This window comes from Chiloscyllium plagiosum, chromosome 17 (assembly GCF_004010195.1).
Source record: "Chiloscyllium plagiosum isolate BGI_BamShark_2017 chromosome 17, ASM401019v2, whole genome shotgun sequence".
In the NCBI taxonomy this organism is placed as follows: Eukaryota; Metazoa; Chordata; class Chondrichthyes; order Orectolobiformes; family Hemiscylliidae; genus Chiloscyllium; species Chiloscyllium plagiosum.
The window spans coordinates 52,516,133-52,536,798 of NC_057726.1; the positions used below are offsets into that span (position 1 = coordinate 52,516,133).

Genomic DNA, 20,666 nt, shown 5'->3' on the forward strand with positions numbered 1-20,666 from the left:
TTCTGTATCCAAATGGCTAGTTCTCCCTGTATTCCGTGAGATCTAACCTTGCTAATCAGTCTCCCATGAGGAACCTTGTCGAAGGCTGTACTGAAGTCCATCTAGATCACATCTACCAATCTGCCCTCATCAACCCTCTTTGTTACTTCTTCAAAAAACTCAATCAAGTTTGTGAGATACGATTTCCCACGCACAAAGCCATGCTGACCAACCCTAATCATTCCTTGCCTTTCCAAATAAATGTACATCCTGTTCCTCAGGATTCCCTCCAACAACTTGCCCACCACTGACGTCAGGCTCACTGGTCTATAGTTCCCTGGCTTGTCCTTACCACCCTTTTTAAAACAGTAGCACCACGTTAGCCAACCTCCAGTCTTCCAGCACCTCACCTGTGGGACCTTTTCCAGTACTTTCACATAAGGGATTATAAACAGAGGATGACCACGCTCCTGGCTCAGCCTTACACGTCCTACATGGAGAGAAAAAAAAAAGAGTGCTCTGGTGCACAGACGCTCTTTGTCACATTTACAGAAAGGACGTGCCTTAGGAAATGTGGAGAGACTCTGTAGGACATGGAATCGGGAACTAGGAGAGGATATTTCATTGGAAACATGGGAAGATATATGGGAAAATGTAAAGAAAATCTCAATATGTAACAAAGCGCAGGCTATGCAATTGAAGATTTTACACAGGGCTCATATGGCATCCTAGAGGCTAGCTAAGTTCAACAGAGAAGCATCTCCAGGGTATCCCAAATTTAAAATTAGAATAGGTACTCGTACACACTGCTTTTGGTCATGTTGCAAGATATGGAGTGTCATATTAAGGGAGCGGAATGAAATCCTGGGAATTGAAGTCAAAGTGGATCTGGTATTTCTTCTTCTAGGGTTGCCAAATTTGCCCTCTCTGGGGAAACACAGGAAAAGAATGTATAACATTCTCACCCACTGTGTGAGGAAGAACATTTTAATGATTTGGACATTGGAATACCTCCCAGGTCTTATGGGGTGGCACAGGCTGGTGATGGAGCATCTCCCCCAAGACTACCTTACAAATATGATGCACCACAAAACGGAGCAGTTTTAAAAGACGTGGCAGCCCTTTCTAAACTATGCTGACGCAGACTTATCGGCAATATTAATTAGGGCTGTGATATGACTGTAGGAATCAGTTTGCGGCCCCTGGGAGGGGGAAGCTGGGGAAAACAATTATGGGTACAATGGCTGGTGCTCCCAGGGATGGGAGCTTCAGCGGATGTGTGGTGAGTGAAATAGAATAATGTGATAGAAGTTAATGGATGTAGGTTTGCTTGCTGAGCTGGAAGTTCTTTTTCAGACGTTTCATCATCATACCGGGTAACATCTTCAGTAAGCCTCCAGACGAAGCATTGCTGGTGCTTCCTGCTTTCTATTTATATGCTTATTTCTATTTATATGTCATTTCCTGTGGTGATGCCATTTCCTGTTCTTTTTCTCAGGAGGCAGGATATGGGATGTTTGTTGATAGAATTCCAGGATACATGAACATCATCTCACCACAAAACGACATGACCTTCTCTCACTAGTATCCTTATATACAGATAAGGAAGGACACAGGTTCGACTGGGACAAAACATCCTCCCTAGGACAATCCAAACAGAGACACGCATGAGAATTCCTAGAAGTATGGCATTCCTACTGGGCAGGAAATGACATCACCATAGAAAATGATGTCACTACAGGAAATAACATCACCAACCCAAGGAAACACCAGCAGTGCTTCAGCTGGAGGCTCACTGAAGATGTTACCTAGTATGGTGATGAAACGTCTGAAAATGAACCTTGCAGCTCAGTGAGCAAACCTACATCCAGAACCTCAACCTGAGTTACAAATCTTCTCAAAACTTGATAATTTAATTGAAGTTAATTTGAATTCAGCTTAATTTTTATTTAATTTTATTGTAGTTTAGTTGAAGTTAAGTAGATAAGTTTGTTCTGGTAGAATAGTAGATAGATTATTAATAGTATTGCAATATTATATTGTTGAACTACCTCTATCTTTTTGTATTTTTTTTTAATATACATTTGCTTTGTAAAAGATTTGAAAAGGTTTTTAATAAATTTATTAAAAAAGTTAACCATTTTAACTGTGCCATTATATCTGAATAAAAAAGGATACGTTAGCTACATACATCCTTAGTTCTTTGACAAATTTGTTAATGATGCTGAGGTTCATTACATACAAGAGTAAATGTGAGGGAAATGGAAGAATTTGGCAGGTAAGTTCAAGACGCTTATACATTCAGAATTTAATAAATGTTTCATTTGAAGTGTGCTATTTCACCAGGCCACGATGATGTTGAACAGTGTAATTTTGCAGGATTTCAATGAATCTTTGAGATGTTAAATTTTTGTACCGGTATGTATAAATAAAATATACTACCAGTAATTCATTCTTGTTTCTCTTGCTTTTTCCGGTAATTACCTTTGCCATAATTCATTGTGTTTTTCTTTTTTATCTGGATTAGGTGAGCAATCAAATTAACTTCTGTTAATAATACCGTATTCCCAGTTGCAGCATGAATTTCAGCCCCTCAAAATTAGTGCCTGTGTAATAGTCAACCCTATAAATTGAACCTTTAAAAATTTAACTTTTACACGGGTATATACAGTAATCGAGCTTACAAAAAGTCTGGCTCAGTTAGAATATATCCGTGGTAGGGTACAGAGTTAGTCAAAAATTTAGCTTCCAAATTCACAGTGCTTGGTCATAGCATGTTGAGTTTCATACAACACTGAATTGTGGATAAGCAGCTGAATAACAGAGGCAGTTCAGAGATAAATTTAGGGTGGATAAATTTAGCCGGGTATCATTAAAGAACACATGAATAGCACTCTTGATGGAAATCACAAAGCGACAGTATATAATTGGAGAAAAGGCCCCTAGAGATAGGTCCTCAGAGACTTGTGAAGTGACAAGTGTGCAGGTGGGAAAAGAAACTATTGTTGAATATGTTCTGACTGCATTCTGACAGGTAGGAGCAGAACCATATTGACAATATGTATTAGGTATGAGCAGGTAGGGAAAAAGTGAAGTTTTGGGTTTTGTGAAACAAGAGGTTCAGCTGAGTAATACTCAGATCAGATAAGAACTTACAATTAGCATGTTGGAGGCAAGGGTAATTGGTTAACAAGGTGAAAAAGCAGTAATTATGTACAGCCATTTAATAATATTCAAAGCATTCAATACATAAGGTCAATTTAACAAGGTAAAAAGTATTCATTATGTGAAGCCAGTTAAGGTCAAGAACATTCATTGTGTATCAGCAGATGGCTTAATCTTTACTGTTGATGCTTTCTGATTGAAACCAATCAATATCTATATTGCCTTATCTGAATGCTCCTCCCTGTAAAATGACTATATAATTCATTAAGAAACTGCTCTTCGAGAGAAGACAGAGAACTCATGTTCCTGTGCACACAGGCGATCATTCACTCTCTCCAGGGCCCGGAATAAAAGAGGAAGGAGGCAATACTATACTGCGTCTGAATGTTTTGCTTTGACTGGGGGGCGGGGGGGGGAGGGAACGGAATAATATGATTCGCAATCTTATGGAGTTGGGTATTTTTTTGTTCAACAGCAAAATTAACCAGACCCAAACTACAGAAGCATTCCACCATAACAGACCACTTCCCTGGGTGAGCAAATAACAGCCTCAGGATAGCTACATCGCTACTTTTGTGGTGAAAGAAAATTAGTCTGTTCAGAACAGAAGTGGCATAACTGGGTACTCAGTGGGCAAAAACAGTATTAACATGCCTGACCTGGCAGCAATGAAGCCCTCAAAACAATAAAAAAAATCCCAACCACGCAACACAGACCCTTGTCATTCTTATAGTGATGAAGAATTGCAAAGCTTGTGTTGTTCCCAATCTTGGAAGAAATGCATTTTGTTGCATTTAAATCACATTCCCACATGCAATTAAGAGTCTTCTTTAAATTCAGCAGCCAGCCAAAATTTCCTAGTGCTCTGAAACTCAGCAGTTAAAGGCGGGTGAATGTTGTTTGCTTAAGAAGGCAAATGTCTTTTCCCAACATTCCTGTGCACCTGGAAGATAGATATGCACTTTCAGACTCTGATCATAGTGAAATGAACAGCAATATATTATGGATCCAATCTCCACTATGCTCTTTGATCACAATTGCTGTGGACTGCCCACCACACATTCACTCAAACAACCAATTCCCAAATAGCAGCTTTGTGCTGCTAGAAAGTCTGCCACTGTTGGCAAGATTGAAAATATGTTTTACTCATACATTTATAGTTGAACGTCCACAGCCCCAGCGTTGCCAGATTACCTTATCTTTCTTTACCTTACTGTCACACTTCCCTCACCTATTAGGAATACTAGGGCCGACATAAAATGTTATAAAATAAAACAAAATTGTAAATTTTGATAACAGTATTAATGATGCCCTCTCTATCAATCACAAACAGTAGTACATACTTTGATAGTCACGTTACAATATAAAATGGGATTCTACTATTGCCAGAGGGTAGTTTTCCAAGGCCACAGTGTCAGCAACACTGATCAACATAAAAAGTGATTTCCATTGGGTAGTTGTTTCCTGCTGACCTTTCCCAGATGGTTCAGATGAACTTCCAAATTGTAAAATTAAAAGTTGCAATCCTAATTTTCAAACATTTGCACAAGTGCAATGTTTCTGAACTGATGTGCTTTCATTACAATGCAGAAACAGCAATGACTCCAAAGCAACAGATGCTACAGTATATTGCAAACCAGCTATCAAGGAAATAACAGATTCAAAGCTCAGCAACCAAGTCATTTTGTACCTAATAAAAGCACACATCTAACAGATTTCAAACTCAATACCTACATAAAGCTAGATTTTTAATATGATGTATACAGTCTCAAAAGCCAAAAGACATTAGATCATTTTTTAAGCAGATTAAAAAAAAAATGTTGTGCCAACAAAGAAAAACTGATCACTTGGATACAGCAGCCACACATCTTTTAACAAAATAGCTTATAACTTAAAAACATCTTCAACCAAAAATAATAAGTTTGTGAACATTAACTTTGGTACACAGCCACAAGTAGAATCCATCCAAAGTTCTAAAAACTTTGTAACCTTGGATATATGTGTAAAAATAGCTACTTATATACTTATGTTATTGACACAGAATATTATCTTGGTTACACACATTCTGTATTCTTTTGCAAACAAAAAAATGCCTTGCACATTTCTTTATTACATAGAACATTACAAATGCAGACGCCATTCTACATGTCAAACTGTGACCCATTTGCAACTTGAAATTCTGTTGAGCATGAATGATCATGATACAAGATTATGCAATAGTTGGAATCCAAAACAATAAGTTATATGTTAAATTATTACAAAGGGGCAAACAAATTTTGTTCTCCTCACAATTCAAAATGTTTGTGTACAGTAATTGGAAGAACTAGAGGCAAAATGAGACTACTTTCATGCAGCAAGTTATGATGACCCAGAATTCACTGCTTAAAATTGAATTTGCTTCCACCATCGTTTCAACTTGCAGTTATTTATCCAATTGCCTTTTGAAGCGTAAAAAACCTCTGGCTAAGAGGTAAAGCAGAACTGAACAGCACCTTCAAAGACCCTTCTTGGCTAATCATTTCAGATTCCAAGTTAAACAAAATTAAGTCCTTGCATTATTAGTGCCATTGCCCCAGGTGCCCGCTCAGCTTAAATAATGCAGGAATAATCTTGGCTTTCTGATCATCCTGGAGGTTGCTGCTCTTGCCCTCAATCAGGTCTGTAGTCAAAGCACCACTTTTAGACCTAACAGCTAGCTTGCTAGCCCTCTTCTTGCACTTAACATCATAACCTCACAAACTGACAAACTTTAAATTTTCCAAGTCTCCATATGTATGGTCCATTAAATTCCAAATATTTTAGAGTACTCATGGTTCAGATTACCACTGCCGACATGCTTGTCAGTCTTTGGTTTTTCAGTTTCCTCAACTACTTCCAGCTGCACAGTGAAGATTCCATCATTAATTTCTTTGATTTTGTAATTCTGCTCTCTGCCTTAATGGGGCCTAGCTTCCAGACATTATTTTTGCCGTTTCCTGTTTAAAAGAGTCTGTTTTTAACAGGGTGAAAAAGGCCCTAGAGACCATCATGTCTGCATCAGTCATCAAGTATTTATCTTTCTACTCTAATCCCATTTTCCAACACTTGCCCCATAATCTTGTATGTCTTGACATTTCAAGTATTCATCTAAATATTTCTTAAGAGTCTTGAAGACTCCCGCTTCTACTACCTTCACTGAAACCAATTAATTTGGTATTCTCTCTTCCTTACGATCATTTAAATTTTCCACTCCACTTCAGTCTGCTTCATGCAATTTTTTTCAATATCTTGTAAAAAAGATCAAAGAGATATTTTCCCACACTAGATGGAACACGATACACATTATCAAGACCACCTCAAAATTGAAATGTACCTAATGAGGCTTCTGATGTATCTAACAAAAGCTGTTTCATCTTCACAAATGACCCTGTACGTCATGCACCATCCTAGTGTTCCAAACAATATTGTGCATGTTCTCCCGAGAGCAGAGAAGACTAAAGAAGACTTCATTGCTCAAAATGATAAAGGATTTTGATATGGTAAATAAGGATGAACTTTCTTCAATGGCAAAAAGTCAACTTAGAGGATGCAGATTTGAAAAGTAATGGCATAAGAATCATAGGGGAGATGAGAACTTTAATTTGTCATGATTTTATAATCTAGGCTACAAAGTCTGAAATAATGCTCGATACATAGTCAATAGGGAATTAGACATAGCACACACAAATTGAACTTGCAAGAATAAAGGTGAAACAGCAGCAAATGTGAACTAGTTGGACAGTGCTTAAGAGCTAGTACAGATACAGTCAGCCAAATGAGCTCTGCAAAAATCTGGATGGTTGAAGGTTTGATCTCTAGCTTGTGCTGATTGAGGGGATCTCAACTCGCATGACAGTCAAGTGAAATATCTAATTTCCCAATCTCAGCATACAAAGGTGAACAAGGACAAACAAACATCATTGATTTTCTACACTGAACAGGAACAAAAACTTCAAAGAGACCCAAGTGGAATTAATCGACGAGGAGAAAGTGAGGACTGCAGATGCTGGAGATCAGAGCTGAAAATGTGTTGCTTTCCAGTAGCAAGCTGTCTAGTTTCACATAAGGGAAAGCATTACAGCAAGATCTGAGATGACTATCAGGATGTTTCGATCATAATCGGTGTGAATCATCTTTCAGAGAGAAGAAAGAAAGCACTATCTAGCAGCTTCTTATATTTGACATTGAGATAGAAAGGAATCCTGAAATGTCAAGTGAAGAATTATCATTGTAAATTTCCTAGTCAAAAAGGCAGTTAAACTCATCACCCATTTCATGGAAAAAATACACAAGACAGTTAATGAGGAGGCCTTAATTTGTAATCAACCACAAAAACACAGTTGTCCACAGCTTGAAGCTTCTCTCATCTTCTGCAAAAGTCATTTTACCAATCAATTTGATTTATACCTCAAAATTAAAATGTACCAATAACAGGTCAAATAGCAATGCAAAGAATGATATTGCACAAGTACTAATGTGTATGCTAATTCCTATTTAAAATTTTAACATGCCAGCTTTTCAATGTGAGAATAATACGTCATATGAATGGATAACTCTTTAGAATAATGGCTCCTAACCTGGTATTGAATAGATTTTCCAGCTTGTCCACAAAAGGTCAAGCAATAAACAAATAAGTAGCATACAGAAGTAAGTATTGTGCAAGACAAGAAGCAAAAGCAGGGTGCAGCCTTCATGCACGTAGCAGTGTGGACAAGTTGTCTCATCTGACAGCGGTCTGAACATGGCCAGATATAGAACCGTAGGAAGATAACCAAGTAGAATTGCAATTATGAAGGATGAAGTGAGTTCAGTCACGAGCTGAGTGAGCTCAGCAATGAGAGTTTTTTTTGTTAAATATTTAAGCAAACTCAAAAGAAGAAGCCATCAAAAGACAGAGGTTTTCTCGTGTGCCAATATAATTTAGGTGGGTGCATCTGCATTAATCCATTGAAATGGATCCCTTCTGTCAAAGAGTTTGAAAACCACTGGCCTGTAAATTAGAATTATGCAATCGCACTCGATACCTTGAATCAACATAAACACAAAACCAATAATTTTAAAAAAACACAAATGCTGATATCTTATTAAAAATGCAATCTTTCCCTCCAGACGGCTCTGCTGCAAAGACTGAACCAATTCCCTGCAATGCATGCAACTAACACGTGAGCGTATGCTAATAATGTCAACAAATATACCAAGAACGGGCACGTGACCATATCTTCAGTTTTACGGGGTATGGGAGAAACAAAAATCACAAGAAATAATAATGCAGAGTTTGCCGAGGACATCGGAACCTTCAGACAGTAATTCAGACTAAACATATGTACTGTCGATGTAAAACATAAGCCAAAATAAACTGATCTTGCTTTGATTATTTTACACTGAAACCATTTAGGTCTCCAGGTTTTTAAACGCCAACAACAATGACACAACCGTGACTTACCGGGCAGCCGGTTCATATTGACACCCTGCGCTGACAATCCGATTCCCATATATCTGCAAACAGCGAAAGCTGCAATTATTAAAGGAATCGTCCACCGCCATGAAAAAAAGTCACGTCATGTTAAGAGTCGATAGGAATGGACTTACCCATCTCTGCCTTTGCTAACGATCTTCACCTCAAAGTAATATATGCCACAAGCAGCAGGGATCGGGTGCGTTGCACGAACCGATGCAGCATCTTTGTGGTTTTTTCCGTGACCTGATTTACAAAAATAATAATCACCTTCGGAGGCACCTGACGCAATTTTAGCAGCTGAATTATTCAAAGCCAATAGTTCTCGCCATGGAATTGCGTCAGTGTTCAAACAAAGAGGACCCATAAGGGGACAAATAAATCTTTTCTTCCTCGTAAATCTACTTTTGACCAAACTATCGGAATATCTAAATAATTACATATCCCACACACCCGAATACAGAAGTTAGGAATCCGGCAGGTGACGACAGACAAATGTATTCGTTTTAAACAATACAAGACGCTCAGCCAAAAAGGGTTGTTTATTTTAAGTAACGATTAAATACGTTACTGCATTGCCACCATTGAGACGATCTGCACTTTGTTACTCAGATATCAGTTGGTTAATCACTTCAATAAACGGGCATAGCGCCAGAAATAAGATATAACTGAAAATCGTCTTTTGGGAAAGAGGAAATGTCTTGCATTTTAAAATAAAGCTTAAACTAAAATGCAATATTTTCAGGAGCTAGAGACGGATCAGTGACGTCGATTAACATTAAGATCGTTACTTGTCATGATACCAACCAACACCACTGATACGAGCACGAAAAAAATCACTTATTCACAACACGATCGCCCGTCGGTTACTCTTTTTTTTCCACAGGATTAACCTAGATTATTCCACCGAGACTACCTTTATAATGAACACGGAGATTGTTTTGTGACAATCCGATATAGTTATACTTGTCCTTCGGGCTCCACGATCGAGGCAGTGGAGTCTCATCTTCGTTCACAGCCGGATACAAGCGTTTCAATCTCTCATTTAACTCCTTTTCTTGGTAATTCAGAGCCGAATCCCCGTGGTTTGAAGCTCCAAACTCAGCCATCTTGGATCCTATTGTGTATATATCCCGGATAACGAACGTATTATACTGGCAACCGATTGGCTGCCACGCATCTTGTGGCCGCGGGTGGAGGGGGAGGAGCGCTAAAGCTCACGGGGATTGCAGTCCGTTCGTCGCTGCCAATAAGCGCCTACCTTTGGAGACTGGACTACAACTCCCGGCCGGCGCTGCGGCAACTGAGCCACGCGTCAACACGGCGGCTGCCTCGGCAACAGATTGGCTTCAGCGAAACGCGAACGCGATGGCGTCAGGATGGAGGGGGCGGTTCGTCGGTGACAGGTACGCTGGGAGTTGTAGTCCCGATCCAAACTGTCAAAGTCAAGGAAAAAGAAATGGGAAGAAATGGTCGCGAGGAGTCGCTGCACTTTTACTTTCAACCGTTTCACCGAGTATGAGGTGGAGCCTGGGTGAGCCACCCTTGCAGAGTTGGGCAAAAGAAACTCTAGCTTCAGAATAACCAGGCTGACCGAACGTGTTGAATTAATCTATCGTTAACGGCCGAATATTAGAAACCTTCGGCTCTGTTCCCTTTCAGGGAAACCGTGTTCAGTCAACATTATTGTTTTTATTACTTTCAGTCACCGGTAACTGTATTCCGAAATCGTACTCGTTTTCGAATAATCTGTTTATTGAGATCTGATAAAACAATTTTAATTCATAGCTAAAATGCTTCGGCCTTTTTCTGGATTACTGAAAGTAATGAACATGATAATCAATGTTCGGTTCCCGGTCGGCAGGAGGAGGCTGTCGCTTTCCCATAACAGTAGACAAGCAGGAGGCTGGAAGAACACAGCAAGCCAGCTTGCATCAGGAAGTGTACAAGTCGGCGTTCCGAGTGTAACCCTTCTTCAGCACTCAGGACTTTTTGCCGCTTTCCTATAACAGGCACCGGAAAGGACAGGCGGGGTCCTATCCGACAGGGTCCTTGAGCTGTCACCATGGTGATGGGTCATACACAGGCAGACTGCGATCTAGCATCGCTCGGTTAACCATGTTCACCGATATTGGCGGCTGCGAGAAAACGCAGGGTCTCTCGAGCCAAGGGTAAGGCTTCAACGGAAGAGAGCGGAGGCACAGCTGTGCCGGACCGTGGGAGGGCTTAGCGACGTGTGCACCGATACCGGCTGAGCTCGGCCAGGCTGGGAAAGGCAGGCAGCCTCTGCTCGCCGTCTCTGCGGTTTGCGTCGCCAAGTTCCCGGTTGCTATCCCAACAGTTTCTCCATCTATAGATGCTCATTGTGGTAGCTGAGAAGCCGTCTCTGAAGTAACAGCTGACAGTTTCTGAGTTGGAAAGTTCACTTTTTATCCCTTGCGACTTGTTTATAATTGACCCCCTCATTTTCCTTTTATCACAGTTTTTAAAGGCGGTACATAATTCCGATTTTTTTGTTAGAGCATGTACGCAATTGTCCTCTTTCCCCCTTCGCACATTATATGCTGTATCCTTCGGTAAAGTTCAAGTATTCAAATATGACGAGTGTTCTTCTTTTTATCCCTATTATTGAGCGGTAGCTAATTATTTTCCTCCACGGTGTTGCCACTGGATTGAGTATTTTTCTCACATCAAAACGATGCATCAAATTTCATTGGGGACCAGTACAGGTAGTTCTTCTATGACGCTGTAGTTGCAATCTAGCGAAATCTGGATCAATGGAAAATCGCTTAATATAAATAATGGGGCCGATGGGACAAATGGGGTTAGGAGCAGACCAGCAAAAAAATCACTCACGATCGCTCAAAAATCACCCAAAAGTCTAATACAAAGTATAGCACAGCGTCAATAAAGGTATGAATCGTATTTATCAATGAAACAAAATAGTATGTTTAAAAAAAATATTAATGCAGGGTCAGAGGGTCATCGTGGTGCGTAAGGTAGACTCCCTTATTCCTGTTAAGCAAGCTATATCATGTATTCTCTCCTTACTTTATAATGTCTCTTCTAGTGTTATAGCCTTTCTTTTGTATTCACCACTTGCAATTTCATCACCAGGAAACTTCTTGATAACATTCTTGTCACTATGCCCTACCACTGACTACCTTCTCCCCAGCCCTCTCCCCCCCCCAACCTCGTTTATCTCTCCACCCCGGAGGCTCCCTGCCTTCATTCCTGATGAAGGGCTTTTGCCCGAAAAGTCGATTTTCCTGCTCCTCGGATGCTGCCTGACCAGCTGTGCTTTTCCAGCATCACTCTAAACTCGACTCTGTACAGTATGCCTCACAGAAAACTGCTTTGTCGGCAGCTGACATTGGCACATGCGCAGAACAAAGCATGCAAAACAATCACTTCTGGAATCGCATTATTGCGAACAAAGGTGAGCATTCTCAAAAATACCATTACTTAATTCGTCAGCAATGTTATAAACAAATCAGATGGCCTAAACTCGCGTTATCCAAGAACTACCCGTAGAAAGCAATTAAGAGTCTGAGTACTGCCTGAGGTTGATTTGTCATAGTCTCAGTATCTAGGAAATACAGTCATCGAGATGTGCAGCACAGAAACAGACCTTTCAGTCCAACCGTCCATGCTGACCAGATATCCCAACCCAATCAAGTCCCACCTGCCAGCACCCGGCCTATATCCCTCTACACCCTTCCTATTCATATACCCAATGCCTTTTAAATGTTGCAATTGTATTAGCCTCCACCACATCCTCTGGCAGCTCATTCCACACACATACCACCCTCTGTGTTAAACAGTTACCCCCGCAGGTCTCTTTTATATTTTTCCCCTCTCACCCTAAACCTATGCCCTCTAGTTCTGGACTCCCCAACCCCAGGGAAAAGACTTTGTCTATTTATCCGATGCATGCCCCTCATAATTTTGTAAACCTCTATAAGGTCACCCCTGGGCCTCCGACACTCCAGGGAAAACAGCCCCAGCCTCTCCCTATAGCTCAAATCCTCCAACCCTGGCAACATCTTTGTAAATCTTTTCTGAACTCTTTCAAGTTTCGCAACATCTTTCCGATAGGAAGGAGACCAGAATTGCACACAATATTCCAACAGTGGCCGAACCAATGTCCAATACAGCCACATCATGACCTCCCAACTCCTGTACTCAATACTCTGACCAATAAAGGAAAGCGTACCAAATGTCATCTTCACTATCCTATCTACCTGCGACTCCACATTCAAGGAGCTATGAACCTGCACTCCAAGGTCTCTTTGTTCAGCAACACTCCATAGGACGTTACCATTAAGTGTATAAGTCCTGCTAAGACTTGTTTTCCCAAAAATGCAGCTCCTTGCATTTATCTGAATTAAACTCCATCTGCCACTTCTCAGCTAATTGGCCCATCTGGTCAAGATCCTGTTGTAATCTGAGGTAACCCTCTTCGCTGTCCACTACACCTCCAATTTTGGTATCATCTGCAAACTTACTAATGCTTGCATCCAAATCATTTATGTAAATGACAAAAAGTAGAGGACCCAGCACTGATCGTTGTGGCACTCCACTGGTCACAGGTCTCCAGTCTGAAAAACAACCCTCCACCACTACCTTCTGTCTTCTACCTTTGAGCCAATTCTGTATCCAATTTGCTAGTTCTCCCTGTATTCCGTGAGATCTAACCTTGCTCACCAGTCTCCCATGGGGAACCTTGTCGAACGCCTTACTGAAGTCCATATAGATCACATCTACTGCTCTGCCCTCATCAATCCTCCTTGTTACTTCCTCAAACAACTCAATCAAGTTTGTGAGACATGATTTCCCACGCACAAAGCCATGTTGACTATCCCTAATCAGTCCTTGCCTTTCCAAACACATGTACATCCTGTCCCTCAGATTCCCTCCAACAACCTGCCCACCACTGACGTCAGACTCACTGGTCTATAGTTCTCTGGCTTGCCCTTACCGCCCTTCTTAAACAGTGGCACCAGTTAGCCAACCTCCAGTCTTCCGGCACCTCACCTGTGACTATTGATGGTGCAACTATATCAGCAAGAGGCCGAGCAATCACTTCTCTAGCTTCCCACAGAGTTCTAGGGTACACCCAATCAGGTCCTGGGGATTTATCCACTTTCATGCATTTCAAGACATCCAGCACTTCCTCCTCTGTAAAATGGACATTTTGCAAGATGACACCATCGATTTCCCTACAGTCTGTATCTTCCATATCCTTTTCCACAGTAAATACTGATGCGAAATACTCATTTAGTATCTCCCCCATTTTCTGTGACTCCACACAAATAGTAGGAAGTTCTAGGTGGGAGTAGTTTCAAGTTTATATGACCCCTGATGGTAGCTCCATTGCTGGAGACAGCATAATTCAGCAATTAACAGGCAATGATACTGAGAAATGGCAAAACTAGGATCAACATTAGGCAATTTGATACATTGAGCCCATTCCTCATTCAACACGCTGATCCTGTATCTCAAAGCCACATGCTCACTCATAGCCTTAACCCTGATACCTTTCAGTTCTAGAAATCTATTTCTTTTTTAAATACAATTGGTCACTTACCACCATGGCCTTCTGTGATAGAGAATTGTACAGGTTCACTACCCTCAAAGTGAAAACATTTCTTATAATCTTAGCCAAAATCATATCTTAAGGTCTCTTGTTCTGGACCTCTGGGCAGATCGCAATGATATTGTACCCATTTATAACTATTTGCATTGTTAGTTCATCTACTTTTTTGCATTCAGACATAGTGCTTTTTTACATATATATTTGTATCCAATATTTTTGCACCTCGTCTTTGTTTCCTCTGTCTTCTACTTTTGCTTTCATTTCCATCTTTGTTTCCACTTTGGGTCCTGTTTTCCTGCCACTCAAGTTTAAACCCTCTCCCATTGTACTAGCAAATGCCTGTGAAGATATTGATACTAGTCCTTCTGGGGTGTCAACTGTTCAGCTTGTGCAAATCTCATTTTCCCCAGGAACAATTCCAATGCTTTAAGAATTGAAATCCCTCCCTTCTGCAACATCACTCCAACCATGTACTCAGTTTGTCTATTCTCTTATTTCTAATTTCATTGGTAAAAGGCACTGGGACTGCACCTGCTGTACGTTTTCTGTTTTTCAATTCTGTCTCTCTGGATATGAACCACTTATATATTCATTCTAAAGAAAATCTAATTTACCATTTAAAATTATCTTTTTTAAATTGCAGAGGAACAACAAGAAAATTGAATGCAAATGCCCCTCCCTGTCTGACATATCGGCTACAAGGGAGCAATTTAAAATACCATCTTCCACAGAAACAATTATTGGTAAGCGTTTTGATTAAATAGCCCTCAAAAAATATTATCTGCAAATCTAAAAGATTCAGTCAAAATATGTGGAGCTGAAAAAGCACAGCCGGTCAGGCAGTATCTGAGGAGCAGGAGCATAAGCTCTTCATCAGGAATGTTTGGGAGGGTGGGAGGTGGCGCAAGGAGATTGGTAAGCGTTTTGATTAAATAGCCCTCAAAAAATATTATCTCAAAAGATTCAGTCAAAATATGTGGTGCTGAAAAAGCACAGCCGGTCAGGCAGTATCTGAGGAGCAGGCGCATAAGCTCTTCATCAGGAATGTTTGGGAGGGTGGGAGGTGGCGCAAGGAGGCTGAGAGATAAATAGGAGGAGGGTAGGACTGAGGGGGAAGGTAGCTAGGAATGCAATAGGTAGATGAAGGTGGGGGTGATATTCAGAGTGGAGAGTGGAGAGGAAGTGGGCAGAAAGAGGTACAGGTAGGACAGTTCAAGAGGGCAGCATCGAGTTGGAGGGCTGAATCTGGGATAAGGTGGGGATGGGAAATGGGGAAACTGGTGAAATCAACATTGATCCCATGTGGTTGGAGGGTCCCAAGGTGGAAGATGAGGTGTTCTTCCTCCAGGCATTGGGTGGCTAGGATTTGGTGGTGGAGGAGGCCCAAGACTTGCATGTCCTTGGCGGAGTAGGAGGGGTAGTTGAAGTGTTCAGCCACAGGGCAGTGGGTTGATTGGTGTGTCCTGGAGATATTCTCTGAAATGTCGTCAAGTTGGCGTCCTGTCTCCCCAATGTAGAGGAGACCACATTAAGAGCAGTGGACTCTGTAGATGAGGTGTTTGAAGGTGCAGGGAAATCTCTGTCAGATGTGGAAGGATCCTTTAGGGCCTTGGATGGAGGTGAGGTGGGGGAGGTATGGGCGCAGGTTTTACACCTCGTGGTGGCAAGGGAATGTGCCTGGAGTACAGGGTGCGTTGTTGGGGGCAATGCACCTAACGAGGGAGTCATGGAGGGAATGGTCTCTATGGAATGCTGAAAGGGGTGGGGAGGGAAATATATTTCTGGTGGGGTCTGACTGTAGGTGGCGGAAATGACGTTGGATGATGCATTTTATCTAGAGGTTGGTGGATGAAAAGTGCAGACCAGGGGGATTCTGTCCTTGTTGCAGTTGAAGGGTTGGGGTTCAAGGGTACAGGTGTGCAAAGTGGAAGAGCTGCAGTGGAAGGTATTGTTGACCACGTGGAGGGGAAATTGTGAAGTAGGAGTCTATCTGGGTAGTTCTGGAGTGGAATTGGTTCTCCTGGGAGCAAATGCAGAGGAGGCAGAGGAATTGGGAGTAAGGGATAGCGTTTTTACAGGAGAGGAGGTGTAGTCCAGGTAGCTGTGGGAGTTGTTGGGTTTAATATAGATGTCCATCTTGAATTGGTCGCCGGAAATAGAGAGATCCAGGAAGGGGATGGAGGTGTCTGAAATAGTCCAGGTGAATTTGAGGTCAGGGTGAAAGGTGTTCATGAAGTTGATGAACTATTCAATCTTTTCATGGGAGCATGAGGTGGCGCCGATACAGCCATCGATGTCGTGGAGGAAAAAGTGGTGGTACAGTGTCGGTGTAGCTGTGGAAGATGAACTGTTCCATATATGCGATGAAGAGGCGGGCATAGCCTCATCCCAACCCAGCAACCGCAACAAGGACAGAACCCTCACCTTCCACCCACTAACCTCCAGATACAACGTGTCATCCTCCCACTGTTTCCGCCACTTTCAGTCAGACCCCACCACCAAATACATTTACCTCCCCACTCCTTTCAGCATTCCACACAGACCATTCCCTCCGCGATGCCCTTGTTAGGTACGCCCTCCCCCCACCCCCTGACACCCTCCACTCTCAGCACCTTACCTTACCACTGCAAGTGGTGAAAACCTGCACCCACACCACCATCCTCACCTCCATCCAAGGCCCCAAAGGATCCTTCCAAGATTTTTCTGCACCTCCAAACATCTCATCTACTGTGTCAGTTGCTCTCAAAGTCGTCTCCTCTACACTGGGGAGGCAGGACGCCAAATTGCAGAACGTTTCAGAGAACATCTCTGCTACAAACGCACCAATCAACCCCACCGCTCTGTGGCTGAACACTTCAACTCCCCCTACCACTCCGCCAAGGATGTGCAAGTCCTGGGCCTCCACTACCACCAAATCCTCGCCACCCAATGCCTGGATGAAGCACACGTCATCTTCCGCCTTGGGACTCTCCAACCACATGGGATCAGTTTCCCCATCTCCCCCCAACCCAACATCTTATCCCATATCCAGCTTTCCAACTCGGCCTCGGCCCCTTGAACTGTCCTACCTGTCCATCGTCCTTCGCACCTATCCACTCCACCCTCCACTCTGACCTATCACCATCAGCCTCGAACTTCATCTACCCATCGCATTCCTAGTTACCTCTCCCACCCCACCCCACCCTACCCCTCCCATTTATATCTTAGTCTTCTTGGGGACCCCCCTCACATTTCTGATGAAGAGCTTATGCTCAAAATGTCAACTCTCCTGCACGTCGGATGCTGTCTGCATGGCTGTACTCTTCCAACGTCACACTTTTTGAGTCTGATCTCCAGTATCTGCAGTCCTCACTTTCTCCTAAAGATGTAGTCGCAATACAGTATAAGACAATTAACATTTGATCAAAACATACTTTGAGTAATGTAGCAAAACTCTGTATAAACATCAATAGAGTTATGAGAAAAGTGAGACTTAATTTCTTTTCTTAGATCATAGCATGGTTTACATTATAGTAATAAACTTATTGCATTTTGCTATGGACCTTTGATTCACAGACAAGGTTATCTGGTCAGATTACTTGATCACTTTGCATCATTTGAATTATACCTTGATGATGTCTAAATTTCAGTTTCTCCCTCTTTTTTTTGTAAACTTTCTCTTGTCTCTGACCTATGTGGAAGGTCATCAGATTCTGTATCTGGCTCATCACCTGAGCAGCTAAGAGGCCCAAGAAGAACAAGGGAAATTTGACACCTGTTTTTTTTCTCTCTTTTGTAGTTCTTCAATACAAAGTCATTTTTTAAAAATAAATAACCATTTTTAAGTAATACTCTAATTTTACACTCCATTGCTATGCAGCCAAGTGTTGAAAAGAATGATGGATACCTGTCCAACTGGCCTGGATATGTGGGTGGAGAGATTGTTCAACAAAAACAAGCATTTCAACCATCAAATGTCAATAGATTCCATGGGTAAGAGACGGCTATGATCATGGAATTTGTTAAAGTTTATAATATGGAGATATAATCGCTCTTTCTACATATAAAATTGTAAATGAGAGGGTAAATGATATGCCATTGGAGTTCCTCTGTTCAGCAGTGCCCTCCCTAGAATGGAACTGATCAGATCCAATTCGAGTCTGTTCTCATTTGTATTGGTTTGGGGGAGTTGGGTGCAAGGGCAGCAAAGTAACATCCAGGATTTCCATTTAGATGATAGGAATGGGAGCAAGCAATTTCGCCCCTTGAGCCTGTTTCTCCATTAAATTTTATTATGGCTGATTCTTATTACAACAACATATACCCAATACCAATCTACTTCCTGTGATATGTAAGAACGTAAGAAATATGAGTAGCCTAATTGTTGATCTTGATTTTGAACATGTCAGTTGCAACAACATTGACAATGTTTTAGTAGAATAATTCCACATTTCCACGATGTTTTGTATGGAAAAGAAATCACTTAATTGCTGCATTATTCAGTTCTAATTGGAAAAATGTGACCCCTTAGTCTGGATAAGCTGACGAGGAAATGACTTCTCTGTACCTACTGTATCACTTTTTAAAATCATTTTAAATTTGAGGGGTTGCAATCCAGGTTGTCACCAATAATTTTGACATTTTCCAGTCACTATATAAGAATGTGTGTGTATAGGTATCTGATGGGGACAGAATTGAGCTCTTGTTTGATGTCCTATTCCTGTGGTCAAAATACTTGCTCAATTTGCAAAACTACAAATCAAGGGACACTTTTTCTCTTGCTGTCATCATGATTGACATGCAAAAAACCACATTTGGAAAGGAAATACCAGTTAATACTGCAAAAAACTGAGGGTGCTGTTTGGTTAGATCATGGTTGGCATGAGATGGAGTGGGAGTTATTAAATGTAAATCTTAACTGAAAACCTCAGACCAGGCCACCTCTTGATTGATCAGCATGTTATGACAGGGAGTGCAGCAAGGTTTGGCAGTCTCCATTACCCCATTCTCATTAAAAAGGCACACTGTATCAGCAAATTTCTTCCACTTAAATAGAACAAGGTCTTTTGTGTTAATGTATCAGACTGCAAGGTGAACTGATGATCTTAAATTGGTTTCTGATGCAATTCTTACCACAAATGTTTCCAAAAGCAGAATCCTATCTAATATTGGACATCGTGTTCTGAGGTTAGGAAGCATGGGCGAGTTGAGCACAATTGTTAGACTGCTGAGAATTTTCAAAGGGATGTGTTATTTGATATAATCTGTCTGTGACTGGGATGTACAACCTACATACTTGACATCACACTGGCATTGAAACTTGTTTATATCATCATTCGTTCGTGTGATAGGAAAGTTTTTTTGACATGATGACAGCATCCTGTTTATGGAGTAAAAACCACTCATGTTTACTGCAAATTGTCAGTGTGAGGCAGCCCAGCTTTACAGTTCAAATCTTTGAGATACCCACCCCTTGCAGGTAATCTGGGATGGACTAGGCACCATGCAAAGCAGAAATGGTAGTCATAGGCCCTTCCATGAATTTATGCAATATATAGTGAATGAGGATTTGATCAGGGTAGCTATTATCTCCCTGAGGTAACAGTGACTGAAGGACCTGAACTTAAGGGAATTTATAATCGTGGATGCGTTGGTGATTATTTTCCAGAGTTCGATAGATTCGGGATCAGTTCCTGCAGATTGGAGGGTGGTTAATGTTATGCCACTTTTTAAGAAAGGTGGGAGAGAGAAAGCAGGAAATTATAGACAAGTTAGTCTGACCTCAGTGGTGGGAAAGATGCTGGAGTCTATTATAAAGGATGAAATTATGTCACATCTGGATAGTAGTAACAGGATAGGTCAGAGTCAGCATGGATTTATGAAGGGGAAATCATGCTTGACTAATCTTCTGGAATTTTTTGAGGATGTAACTCTGAAGATGGGCGAGGGAGATCCAGTAGATGTGGTGTACCTGGACTTTCAGAAAGCTTTTGATAAAGTCCCACATAGGAGGTTAGTGAGCAAAATTAGGGCACATGGTATTGGGGGCAAAGTACTAACTTGGATTGAAAGTTGATTGGCTGATAGGAAACAAAGAGTAGTGATAAACAGCTCCATTTTCCGGAATGGCAGGCAGTGACCAGTGGGGTACTGCATGGATCAGTACTAGGACCGCAGCTTTTTACAATATATGTTAATGATATAGAAGATGGTATTAGCAATAACATTAGCAAATTTGCTGATGATACTAAGCTGTGTGGCAGGGTGAAATGTGATGAGGATGTTAGGAGATTACAGGGTGACCTGGACAAGTTAGGTGAGTGGTCAGATGCATGGCAGATGCAGTTTAATGTGGATAAATGTATGGTTATCCACTTTGGTGGCAAGAACAGGAAGGCAGATTACTACCTAAATGGAATCAATTTAGGTAAAAGGGCAGTACAGAGAGATCTGGGTGTCCTTGTACACCAG

The 20,666-nt window shown here is 41.5% G+C and overlaps 2 protein-coding genes across 8 annotated transcripts in view; one reads left to right on the forward strand and one right to left on the reverse strand.

Annotated features, from left to right (window-relative positions):
• Positions 1 to 9,752, reverse strand: part of ranbp10 (RAN binding protein 10) — a 159,097-nt gene extending 149,345 nt beyond the window's left edge. The window contains exons 1-3 of one of the 2 annotated variants that reach the window (XM_043707073.1): positions 9,534 to 9,752; positions 8,752 to 8,863; positions 8,606 to 8,658 (exon numbers count right to left, since the gene is read on the reverse strand). In XM_043707073.1, coding sequence (XP_043563008.1) covers positions 8,606 to 8,658; positions 8,752 to 8,863; positions 9,534 to 9,726 — 358 coding nt within the window. In that variant the 5' untranslated portion in view covers positions 9,727 to 9,752. The remainder of the gene's footprint in view (positions 1 to 8,605; positions 8,659 to 8,751; positions 8,864 to 9,533) is intronic. The other variant, XM_043707074.1, reaches the window with a different exon arrangement.
• A 244-nt stretch (positions 9,753 to 9,996) lies between these two features.
• Positions 9,997 to 20,666, forward strand: part of tsnaxip1 (translin-associated factor X interacting protein 1) — a 59,630-nt gene continuing 48,960 nt past the window's right edge. For 2 of the 6 annotated variants that reach the window (XM_043707079.1, XM_043707080.1), the window contains exons 1-3: positions 9,997 to 10,151; positions 14,860 to 14,959; positions 18,076 to 18,188. In XM_043707079.1, the coding sequence (XP_043563014.1) occupies positions 10,087 to 10,151; positions 14,860 to 14,959; positions 18,076 to 18,188 (278 nt within the window). In that variant the 5' untranslated portion in view covers positions 9,997 to 10,086. Of the gene's footprint in view, positions 10,152 to 10,345; positions 10,789 to 11,866; positions 12,057 to 14,859; positions 14,960 to 18,075; positions 18,189 to 20,666 lie in introns of those variants that run through there. The other 4 variants (XM_043707078.1, XM_043707075.1, XM_043707077.1 and 1 more) reach the window with 4 other exon arrangements.